We start from the raw sequence: 12,422 nt of genomic DNA on the forward strand, positions 1-12,422 counted from the left end.
CAGAGAAAAAGGAGTTGGCCCTGTGCTATGTGTGGCTTTGACGTAAGAAACTCTACATATGTTAGCGGTGTCTACGGTGTCTACATATGTTACGGTGTCTATGTCTACGGTGTTTTCTCTTATTCATAGCATTGATTTGTATTAATAGACAGAAATCAGAGACTGAAATGAAAATTTTTTTAAGATTTTATTTATCTTTTCATGAGAGACACAGAGAGAAAGGTAGAGACACAGGCAGAGGGAAAAGCAGGCTCCTCACGGGAAGCCAGACACAGGACTTGATCCTGGAGCTCCGGGATCATGCCCTGAGCCAAAGGCATACATTCAACCACTGAGCCACTCAGGGGTCCCCCAGAATGAAATTTTTATAAAAATATATTGGAGTGAAAGTTAAGGATATCTTCTTGAAAAGAATATTTGTTTGAAAAGTCTAGAAACCCAGGGATCTTTTTTAAAAGATTTTATTTATTTATCTGAAAGAGAGAGGACAAGTTGAGCAAGGAGCAGAGGGAGAGGGAGAAGCCGACTTTTCACTGACCACAGAGCCTGACATAGGGCTTGATCCAAGGACCCTGTGACCCAAGCCAAAGTCAGACACTTAACCAACTGAGCCACCTGGGTGCCCTGAATTTTTTTCTGAAATTTTTATTTTTTAAATAATATGTTATATTTTCATACAATATATCCAGGATATTTCTCCTTCCAGACACTTTTGCAGGCAAAATAGCTCTCAGTTGGAAGCCATAGGTTTAATCATTAATCAAAGCCAGAAGAATGAATAAATGACATATTTGCCCTATGTACTAGACCTTGCAGATGCCCTGAATAAGTCTCTGTCTCTCTTGATCTCTGTCTCTGTCTCTCCCCCATCTACTTAAAATCTGAGTGTTAGACATATGTATTTTTCTTTAAGGGGCCTCTTGCAGTAGCTAGAGACTGGATAGGAATGACTTGTTCAGCTCAGTTTGGAGATCTTATGAATTATTTTTTTATGATGAATAAATAACAAGGGCTGGTGGCCATTGACAGACAAAGCAGCTGTCCTGGCCAAGGAAGGGAGATGACCCATCCCTGTTTACTCAAGGGAGCAGAAACTGATTCTTCCAGCAGGTGCCAATCTCCCAGCCCTATACCAGCAGTTCTTGGCCATAGGGAAATCTTGCCTTTTATTGTTCTAACTTTTTTTGTGATTTCAGAGTTAAGAAGAAAACTGTTGAGAACATTCAATTGAGATTTTCTTTCCTGCACTCCTTCCCCATTTTCTTGCCCTCTACTATATGTTCCCCCACCCACTGCACCTCACCCTCATCTGAAGATTACTAGAATCTTTGTCATCTTGTTCTTTTCCAAAGAGTGCTTCATTCTGTGGGGGCAGCAGGCAGCGTGACAGGAAACCCTGCCTTTAAACATTACATAAGTGTACATTTTTAAAACATTAAAATTGGGGGCTTGCTTCATCAGTGTGCCTTGGTAACCCCAGACCTTCCCTGAAAGTAACTCAGCATCCTCCTCCTTCTCCTGTGAAAAGGATGTACACTATTCCTACTTGATCAAGATGTGGCCCCACACCCTTCTGTAAGCTATACTGTCTTTCATAAAATGATTCCTTTGGTGACACTGCCCACATCAGGTTCCAGTGATGTAAGAAATCCTGCTGTCACTGAGGAAATGAGTTACCCCACCAAGTGTCACTCATGCTTCAGCAAAGCTACTGCCATACTGACACTCAGTCCAGGCAACCTTCATACTGACGAGGGTATTAGAGGAAATCAGTGAATGAGGGCTGAGTGATGGGCCACCTGCAAGTGCATGGTGCCATTGATGAGGAAATGTAAATAGTGACCATCCTAACACCTACAGCACTTACTATATGCCGCAAGTTACACGGTGATTTAGACACATGACTTTGTTTAATGCCGACCTAGTCTGTACGGAAATAACAAATATACATATTGTACAGATGAGGAATTTAAAGCTTAGAATAAGTCACATACTCACCTAGCTCAGGTAGCTGGAAAAGGGTGAAGATGGGGATTCAGAGTCCCAAACCCCTCTTCCTTGATAAACCTATAGGCCTTGGATTACCATATGTCCTGTCCTAGAAATTCTACCCCAGGGTGTCATGGGGGGTGGTCTGGGTATCACCTCAGGTAAGTCTGATAATCTGAAAGGTCTGAACTAGATGACACTGTGTGGTATAGCCTCTCTACCTTCCCTAGGTTTTCTGTTTAGGTTAGCCCAGGGTGTACCCATTATGAAGGCTTCCCTTACTGAAAGAAGGATATGAAATAAGTTACCTTTACCAGCAGTGAGAAGTGTGGAGATGGTGGAGAGAGTGCACCTGGGAGGGGTGTCTGTCCCATTACTCTCCCTTGGGGAGTCTTTTTAAACTTAGCATTTAATCTTACTGTTTAAACCAGCCTGGGATCCCTGGGTGGCGCAGCGGTTTAGCGCCTGCCTTTGGCCCAAGGCGCGATCCTGGAGACCCGGGATCGAATCCCACGTCTGGCTCCCGGTGCATGGAGCCTGCTTCTCCCTCTGCCTGTGTCTCTGCCTCTCTCTCTGTGACTATCATAAATAAATAAAAATAAATCTTTAAAAAAAAAAATAAATAAATAAATAAACCAGCCTGACATCAGCTTCTTGCCCAGACCCAGTAAGGTGAAGATGATAAGATAATGTGACTCTGTAACATAGATCCAGCACTTTACTCTGTTCAGATATTTATACATACCAAATCACTCTTAATCTGTAATAGGTCCTTGTGGAAGGTAGAAGTAGCACTATAGAGCAAGTGAGCTAGCCAAGAATTCAGAGAGTTGCCCAAGTTCACTTTGGTTTTGTTTTGTTTTGTTTTTAAGATTTATTTATTTAGGGATGCCTGGGTGGTTCAGTGATTGAGTGTCAGCCTTTGGCAGGGCATGATCCTGGGGTCCCATGATCGAGTCCCGCGTCGGGCTCCCTGCATGGAGCCTGCTTCTCCCTTTGCCTGTGTCTCTGCCTCTCTGTGTGTGTGTCTCATGAATAGATAAATAAAATATTTTTTTAAAAGATTTATTTATTTATTAATTTAGAGAAAAAGAGGCAAAGGGAAGGGAACGGGGTAGGAGGGGTAGAGGGAGAGGGAGAAAGAGAATCCCAAGTAGACTCCTTGCTGAACACAGAGCCCAGAACCCAGTGTGGGGATCTATCTCATGACCCTGAGATTATGACCTGGGTAGAAATCAAGAGTCAGACACTGAACTAACTGAGCTACCCAGCCCCCCCTCCCAAATTCACTTAGTTTTAAGAGGCAGGGTTGGAGCTCAGACCTGGGCTTTCTGACTCTACATTCATAGTTCTTTCTCGAGGTTTTCGGCTGTTTGAGGTGGTGTGTGAAACACTGCACTGCTTCTTGTTTTGTTTTGTTTTGTTTTATTTTACTCATTAATTACAGACAGTGTGCGGTGGTCTTGCTGACTCTTCCTACCTGGGACTAGCTAGTGGGAGAGCTCCTGCAGAACTCTTCAGTGGTGCTCAGGAGGGCTTTGCAGACTTTAAGGCCAATCCTCTTGTCTCTCAGATGGGAAGATTAAGACAGAATCAGGGCCTTTCCCCAGGCTTTTCTGTGAGTGAGTCACTGTCAGCAAGGTTCCCAGCCCCCTTGCTCTTGTCTACATCACTCACTTGTGCCTGAGACTAATGACAGGGTAATTTGTGGAGCAAGATGTGTGACTCACCAGGCTAGGGAGGGGAGCTGTGAGGAAGGACTTGGTGGAGGGGAGCAGAATATTTAATAGGAATTAGGAAGAAGATGCTGACATGATGCTAATTGGGTTAAAATTTCTTTACATTGCAACAGCATTGCCTAGTCACCCTGCTATTAATTTACATTGTAGACTTCTAAATTTAACTAAAAAACAAAACAAAACAAAAGGGGGGGAAGGAATTTTGCCTTTGAAGGCAGAATTATGAACAGTTGATCCTATGTCACTTTCTCATAGATTCCCTCCTAATCTGCTTGGATCCATTCCCTTTGGACTCTAGGATCTACATTCTTCTAAGACTTATCTGTTCTGGAATTTTGCTTCACATCTTGCCAATTTCATACCTGTTTTTCTGTAAGTCTCTATCCATGTTACCAGTCTAAGTAAACTTCCTTGGCCACTTACTGCTTTCCTGGTCTTGATCTGGGCTTTAGCAATCTCTGTCAATTAGTGACTGGGCCAAAGATCAAGCAGAGATATGATAAAGGTGAAGGAGTATCTGGAAGAATGACATTTTGGTGAATGCGGCCTCCTTAAACTGCATTTTCTGTCATATGTTTATTATCTTCGGAATCTAAAGTCAGTTCAACTCTATTCTTTATTTGTTTTTTAGAGGGGGAGGGGCAGAAAGAGGGAAAGAGAGAATCTCAAGCAGGCTCCATTGCTCCACTGAATGTGGCTCCTGACGTGGGGCTTGATCTCATGATCTCATGATCAGACACTCAACTGACTGAACCACCCAGGTGTCCCTGAAGTCAGTTTATAGATAGATCTCAAGATCTTGTCTTTATACTGACTAGGAAGCACACTTTATTTTCTCTGAAATTATTAGAGTACAGAAGATTCTGGTATTTAGGTTTTGCATGAATAAGAAGACTGAAAGAAGTTTTACATAGGTAACAAACTTGCTTTACTTCAAATCAGCTATTAGCTTTTGTATATGAAACATTTACATGAAAAAATTATTCTCTCAAAATGTTAATGCAAAATAAATCACCTTAGTAACACTTTTTAGTAAGGGGCAATTGTGTGTATTGGGAAAACACTGACTTTCCTGGATTTGCTTGGACAAGTCACCTGTATTTCCCTGGGACTCAGTTTCTTAATCTCTATAGGGCTGGATTGTATGATTGCATGATTTTTAGAACAAAATGTACCTTTGTTGACTTGAGTCATTAATAAGAAATCAATTATAAGTTTTCCTAATATTGGGTCAACAGTAACTATAATTTAAAACTTTTCAACCCCAAGATTTTTACCATTTTTTCGTTTCCTTCAAGTTTGCCTTTATACACATACACTTAGATGTATATGTATAAAGCACTATAATAATGAGATCATATTCCATCATAATATTAAAGATATAATTTGAATTTTGTTTTTTTACATGACTAAACACTTCCCATGTTGGCAAATAAAATTTTCAGTAGTAGCTGAATGTTATTGCATAGAGTTAACATTTCAAAATGTACTTACACATTCCAGATTTTTTTAAAAAATTATTATTATACACACTGAAGTGTTATATTTTAACTATAGCCTAAATACATGTTTTGTCCAGTTTCACATATATTCCAAGGTAGGCTTGAACATTTTAGTGACTGCTAAACTGTATTACCCTAAGAGGTGGTATAATTGATGCTGTTTTTAAAATGTATTAGTTTTAACTATATCACAGCACTGTATTATTTTAAAATAACTTCTTTTCATTTAACAAGTGTCAGTTATAGAATTTTAGGACCTCAAAGTTCATTTAGCTCCTCTCTTTAGAGGGGAAAATGGTATTTAAGAGCTTGACTCCGATTGATTATTTAATAGGCATGTGATAGGGATCCCTGGGTGGCGCAGCGGTTTGGCGCCTGCCTTTGGCCCGGGGCGCGATCCTGGAGACCCAGGATCGAATCCCACGTCGGGCTCCCGGTGCATGGAGCCTGCTTCTCCCTCTGCCTATGTCTCTGCTTCTCTCTCTCTCACTGTGTGCCTATCATAAATAAATAAAATTTAAAAAAAAAATAGGCATGTGATAAAGTGATCTACAATTATTTACAAACTTCATCATTTTAACAACCCTATCAGTAAGGTGCAGTTATCACCTCTGTTTTGTAGATGGAGAAACTGACATTAAGTTAGTTGTCTGAGGGCACATAGCTACTGAAGCCAGAACGAGGCCTTAAACCCAGGCAGTCTGGGTCCAAAATCCATGTGCTTGACCACTGTGCTGTATACTGACTCCCTTAGTATCTATTGAGGGCTTACTGCTTGTACACTTACCGTATGCCAATGTAGGGATGCTGTTGTGAGTAGAACAGGTGTCATGCCTACTATCCTCCATCTTGAAGTCTGAGGAAAGAGCCAGACTTCAATCAAATCAACATACAAACATATAATTACAGATTTAATACAGGTTATGAAGGAAAAGACCATGGAGCGATGGCCGTACTTGGTTTAGCTTTGGAGCAGTGGGGGAGCAGGGGTCATGGAGCATCTTAATGGAGATCTTAGGGAGGTTTAAGGTGAAGCTTGAAGGATAAGGAGGAGAGAGTTGGGTGAAGATGAGTAAAGGGTCAAAGGCAGGAAGAATAGTCAATGCATATGCCTGAAGGCAGGAAAGAACTTTTCCTTTTGTTCTCAAGAGTCAGAAAGCAGATCCGAACTGTGGGATCTTGAAGAGAAGGGAAAGGGAGGGACACGCCTGGAAAACCAGACAGGGGCCCAATGACCTGGGGGCATGTTACAAGCTTCTATTGTACAGGAGTGTGCAAACACTGGGGAGGGCCGTGAGGAGGTCCTAAAATTTAGGAGGTCCTAAAATTCCCCTCCAAAGGAGACTGGGGCTGCTTGGGATTGCAGGCATCTGGCAGAGCCAACTCCAAGTGGGGTTTCTTCTGCCCACAACAGCAAATAGTAACTTGTGATTTTATAGGAATTAAACTTCTTTGGCTCAGTATTTAAGTTAGAAAGGGGCTATTTAAGTTAAGAACCTAGATCAAGGGATCTTGTGAAATTTTATTACAGAGCCAAGAGAAACATGGCCTGAAGAGAATAGCACTAGGGGATAGTCCTGGCTTCAAAGAGAACTTGACCCCATCCAGATGCCAAGTGCCTAGCTGGCATTTTTAGGGGCTTATTCATTTTGCTGGGAAAAAAACCCCAATTATGTTTACTAACAGAGAGGAATTATTGCCCTAGTAGAAAGTGATAACTGGCTCATGGGGACATTAATCAAAGCTTTAGTATGGAGATAGGAGTAAAGCACATCTTCCTGAGATCTCATCATCATTTAATTCTACAAGCAAACTACAGACAGTATTAGAAAGGAAAAATGAGAAGACTCTCCCTTCTAATTTGAACTTCAGAAAATTTTTTTACTGGTTCCAAATAGTTTTCTTTCATTAATTAGTATTAGATTAAGTACAGAAGGTTGAACTTTTCCATCAAGGCAATCTGGGCGCAGTCAAGATTGGAGAAATGAAGAATTTGCCAGTAGGAGTAACTCTGTGGAATATAGGGATCACTGTTATAGGAAACTGTATAACTCCTGGGGCTAAGCTAGAGCATGCAAAGAAATGCACTAGAGTTGGGAAGTAAAACCGTTTCATCCTGCAATGTCCCTCCACCCTGCTCTACTGTCAGAGAAAGCTCCAGGGCCAGGTGGCAAAGGGAAAATAGGAAAGGGACCAGGACATTTAACAAAGCAGGCAAAAAGAATGAATTTGGGAATTGAGGCAATCAATTGATGATTGTCATAGGCTCCATACAAGAAGCCCTGAAGGCAAAGCAAATACTTGGGATGCTCCCCAACAGGCAGAATATTAATGGAAATACAGGCCCCCAAATGACTTATTATGGAAGAAGTCCTCTGATTTTTTTATTATTGAATTGCAGGAGCTCTTTATATATTCTAGACACAAGTGCTTCCTATTGCAAATATTGCAAATATTTTCTCCCAGTCTGTAGGCTTCCATTGTATTCTCTAAATGGTAATTTGATGAGCAGATGTCTCCAGATTTTAAAATACCTGGAAACAATACAACACAATACAGCAATATAGTTCTTATTTAATTCTCCTTTATATTTTCCCCTGTATATTAGATTTATGGTCTAAGCTGTTAAGACACAAAGGACTCAAAATTCAATGACTTACAGAAGGTAAGAGTTTATTTCTCTTATATGTGATTGTCCAGATATGTGGTAGGCCAGGAAGATGGGCTAATTGGCCTCTTCCTATCCTGTCATCCTTCATTTATTAGAAAGGAAGAAAGAGAGAAACCAGAACACACAGCTTGGTACCTAAGGAGATTACTCAAATCAATACCACTGCTGTGTCCTTAACCCAGAAGTAGTTACGCGTGGCCACATCTAGCCACACGGGATGTTGGGAAATGTTGTCTCACATGGCATGGCAGCTACATACCCAAGTAAAACCTGGAGGTGGGAATGTAGGAGGACTATAAATAAAAGGCAGAATGATTGGATACTCAGGACATCCTGATACCCCTCAATGACATCTTTGAGGTGATACCCTGGTTTTGTTTGCAAATATTCTGAATTTTTCTTTTTAAATCTATGAGTCTGTTTTGAATTTCTTCAAGGCTTTAAACATATATAATGGTAAAATTTAAAATCAGAGAATTACTTACTATCTTGTTGTAAGTTAACTACTTCTCTACACAAAGTATATGGTTTATTTGTTTGTTTGTTTGTTTCTCTTACTATAAGCCCAGGCCTTTATAGGCTTTTAATGCACTAACTCAATCATAATAAATATCCCTCAGAGGTAAGTTATTCTATCATTTGCATTGTCTTACCTATTTGAAATGACACAATTTAAAATGCTTTTAGAACTGGAATTTACAGTTGGCTCAGTCCTTACGCTCTTGACAGGAAGCAAGTAGCTGCTAATGTTTTCCTTTGTGTTTTATCTTGAAGGCATAACCAGTTTTTTGGGCTGAGTTGATAAAGTTCATTCCAAAGAAAACACAAACAGATTAAATGTAGATAAGCATGTTTACTTGATTCCTCACACCAAAATTTAAAAATTGTTTTGCAACTAATAAAAATGAGATTGTTTGTAGATAATTAAATTAGATATCATTTTTCTCTATAGCATCACTCCTGGATTGTTCAAAAGCCCATTCCAGCCTCAGTAACTCTTCTGTTGAATTCACTAAATACTTATCTAGTGTTTACTGTGTGGCAAGCCTAGGGTATACATAGTGAACAAGCCAGGCAAGGTCCTTGCTCTTCTAGAGCTGCCTTCTGTCACCAGAGAACCCTGGTCCCATAATAATCTAGCTGGTCATCCAGTCTCCAAAGTTCTCACCAATTCTCACTTCCTCCAGCCATAATAATACTCTGAGATAGTGAACATTGATTTTAATACGTCTTTATTTCACTTTACCATTAGAAATACACCTTTACTTCAATTACAGTTGTCTACCTAATTTCCCATTTCTTGTCATTGGCCTTTTTCTGAGAGATGTGTTCTGTTCTGTAGAGATACTCTCTTGTCACTCTATCTAAGAGATATGTTCTGTAGAGTTATATTCTAAGGCGTTGTGTTTATTTACAGTGGATATTGCATGGATAATTACCAGGATTTCATAATTTGCCCCAAACTTCAGCCTGACTCAGAGTTCTTATCTCAGCAAGGTTCAAGTGCCACATTTTTAAGTGCTTTGCAAAAATGTTGCTTCAAATAGTGATAAACTTATGGCCCAGATGGTTTTATTTCTTCAGTCCTAAGGTCAAATTTAATGGTGTTCATCTGAGAAAGTGGCTCAACAGGCTTCCTTCGCCCTGTTGGGTTCTGAATCCATGAGGTCAGAAAATAATGAGTCATAAAAGTCTACATTAGTGAGATTATCTTCCTGCAAACTACTGGCAGCTGGAGTCAAAAATAGGGTTTAAAACTTCCACAGTATTGGCAGGTGAGAAAACACAGCTGGGCTATGGTGCCACCTCCAATACTGATTCTTCTACAAAATATAAAGAAATAACTGCAGGTATTTTTCTTGCACATATTTCTTACTTTAAAAAAGAGCTTCAGATATTTTTAATGTAAATAGTACAGTTCCTTCAGATATTTTTTATATAAATAAGAGTTACAGTACTTAGAGAATGGACATAGGATAGGAAAAGGGGATTTTGAGTAGGTGATTAGAAAAAAAATAGCATGGAGAGTGTCAAGGAGTAAATAAATACCTTTGCTTAAAAAGCATACCAAGCAGAGATGGAAGAGTCATCTACAGAGCTGACAATACTTCAATTGCAGAAAGGTCTAGAGTTGAGCTAAATGAATCAAGATGAGAAGTGAGCTGCAAATTGATTGTGGGAGTCAGTGGGCTTCTCTGACTGTCCAAGAAGTGAATGGGCCATGGGGAAGGGCCCTTGAATGACAGATTCATTATTGCAAATACTCAGGACTATTCTTAGAGCAGTCACCTGTGGGCTTTGAAAAATGCAGGTACTCCCTGTGTCAGTATTTTCTAATTCTCTTTCCACCTAGCAATTATTGAAATATTGCAATACTTAGTTCACATGGCATAAAGATATTGCCCCACTCACTGTGTAGGTAATATGTTTTTTTCATCCAGCAAGCAGCTTTTTAAGGCTGTGTCAGGAAAAAAGTGAGTAGCTTCTTTTACATTGAACCAAAAAATAACTTAAGTGGTGACTATTAATAATGTCACTGTCAGATTTGAAACCTAGGCAAAAATGGGGTGGGAAAAGGAGAGAGGAAAAGAGATACATGAGTGCCCATCATCAGCAAGATGAGGTCAGAAGGAGGAACTGACACATACCCCCAGTTCCTGCTTCTCCACTTAAGCCCTTTTGGTTAGAGGCAACAGAATCCACCTCTTACTATCTTAAACAAAGGACTTCATTGGAAGCAACTCATAGCCCTGAAGGAAGGCTGATGGACCAGACTTGGACCAGTGGAAGCCAAGAAACCAGGACAATCAGGAAGGCCAAAAAAAGCTGAGAGATAACAACTATCTTTTCAGCAGCAGCAGCAGCAGCCTAGGCAGGATCCCGTCTGCTGCTTCTGGATATCACTGTCTGCTCCAGACTCAAAGTCCTGAGGAAAGTATCCAACTGGCGAAGCCTAAGCCATCCCAACTGTCAGCAGATGGAGGATGGTCCACCGTGGATCTCACAGTGGGAAAGACAGTGCACCAAACTCCCCTTACAATGGTGATTTCCCTTGCTGCTCTGAGGGCTAGATGCTGGGCTAACTCCAAAATGGCACGTCCAGTATACTAGGGTCAGCTAAAAATGGCTATGGAGGAGGCCAGAGGTACTGGCACAGGCTTATGGCCTTAGGAGCAGCTGGCATGAGGCTGAGAGACTGTGACATGTTCCCTGCTTAATAGACTGAAGTGGCCTGGAGGATTAGAGACTGCTGGCCCCAGTTCTCTTTAGCTCATTTCCCTGTGTTTAGCCTCTGATCTCATCCTGAGAGAAATAACAGGATGGTAGAGAGGCTGGCTAGAGGCGTAGCCTGGATTTTTAAAGCCCTCTGCTAGAGCTTAAATATTGGCTTGTGGGTGTCTACCAAATACCCTTACACCCAAGATGGCTATCATTTAGGGGAGCCATTTCTCCTTCAGGGGAGTTAGTCTGTTTTTGCTTTTTAAAGTATGCTATTTCTTTCTCCCAGAAAGTCATGAACTTTAAATCATGTTGAAATCTGAATCTGGATATAGTCTTTCCTTCATTTAATTACTTTTCTGGGTTCGTGGACACAAGTGTTACACTGGTGAATTTGGGAGGCAAAATTTCAGCCCTGTAAATGAAATAATGGGAAGCTCTAGCATGTAGTTCAGGATAAGCTCTGGGTTAAAAAGGTTGAAACAGGAGGCTTTTAAATTTTTTTTCTCTTTTTGTGATAGAATTCACAGACCATCCAATTCACCCATCTAAAATGTGTGATTCAACATTTTTTAGTATATTCATGGTTGTGCAACCAAACCATATTTCAATCTTTGAACATTATCATCACCCCAAAAAGAAACCCTGTACACATCATCAGTCAGCCACTTCCCATTTCTTCCCACACTCCCTCTTCCCACACTTCCCATACACCCTGAGGAACTAGTAACCTACTTTCTGTCTCTATGGATTTACTGCTCCATTTCACATAAATGGAATCACACACTATGTGGCCTTTTGTGTCTGGCTTCTTTTAATAGTATGTTTTTGAGAGCCATCTATGTTGCAGCATGAATCCTTTCAATCCTCTTGAATACGCTCTTGAATGTCTACATGTAGAATTACTGGGTCATATGGTAACTCCACGTTTAACATTTCGAGAAACTGCCAGACTGTCTGCCACAGCAGCTGTACCATTTTTACTTTCCTACTAGCCATGTTCTCAACATCCTTGCCAACACTTGTTATCTTCATGATGATAGCCATCCTAGTGGATGTGAATGGTATCTGTGAATGTGGTTTTGATTTGCATTTCCTTTATAGAAATGAGGTTGAGAACTTTTTTCATAAGCTTCATGGCCATTTGTCTATCTTCTTTGGTGAAATAGTCAACTTCAAATTCTTTGCCCATTTTTGAGTTGGATTATGTGTTCTTATTGCGTTACAAGAATTATTTATCTTTTTAAAGATTTTATTTATTTATTCATGAGAAACACACAGAGAGAGAGGCAGAGACCTAGG

The 12,422-nt window shown here is 40.4% G+C and overlaps 1 protein-coding gene across 2 annotated transcripts in view; it reads left to right on the top strand.

Annotated features, from left to right (window-relative positions):
* The window catches only part of CERS3 (ceramide synthase 3), a 111,837-nt gene that overhangs the window by 11,699 nt on the left and 87,716 nt on the right, over positions 1-12,422 (top strand). The window contains exon 2 of one of the 2 annotated variants that reach the window (XM_041753192.1): positions 7,839-7,895. The exons of the other annotated variant lie outside the window; for it this stretch is intronic. Within the exon in view, the coding sequence (XP_041609126.1) occupies positions 7,882-7,895 (14 nt within the window). The 5' untranslated portion in view covers positions 7,839-7,881. The remainder of the gene's footprint in view (positions 1-7,838; positions 7,896-12,422) is intronic. 2 annotated transcript variants of the gene reach the window in all.

The sequence above is a fragment of the Vulpes lagopus genome, chromosome 4 (assembly GCF_018345385.1).
Source record: "Vulpes lagopus strain Blue_001 chromosome 4, ASM1834538v1, whole genome shotgun sequence".
Taxonomy (NCBI): domain Eukaryota; kingdom Metazoa; phylum Chordata; class Mammalia; order Carnivora; family Canidae; genus Vulpes; species Vulpes lagopus.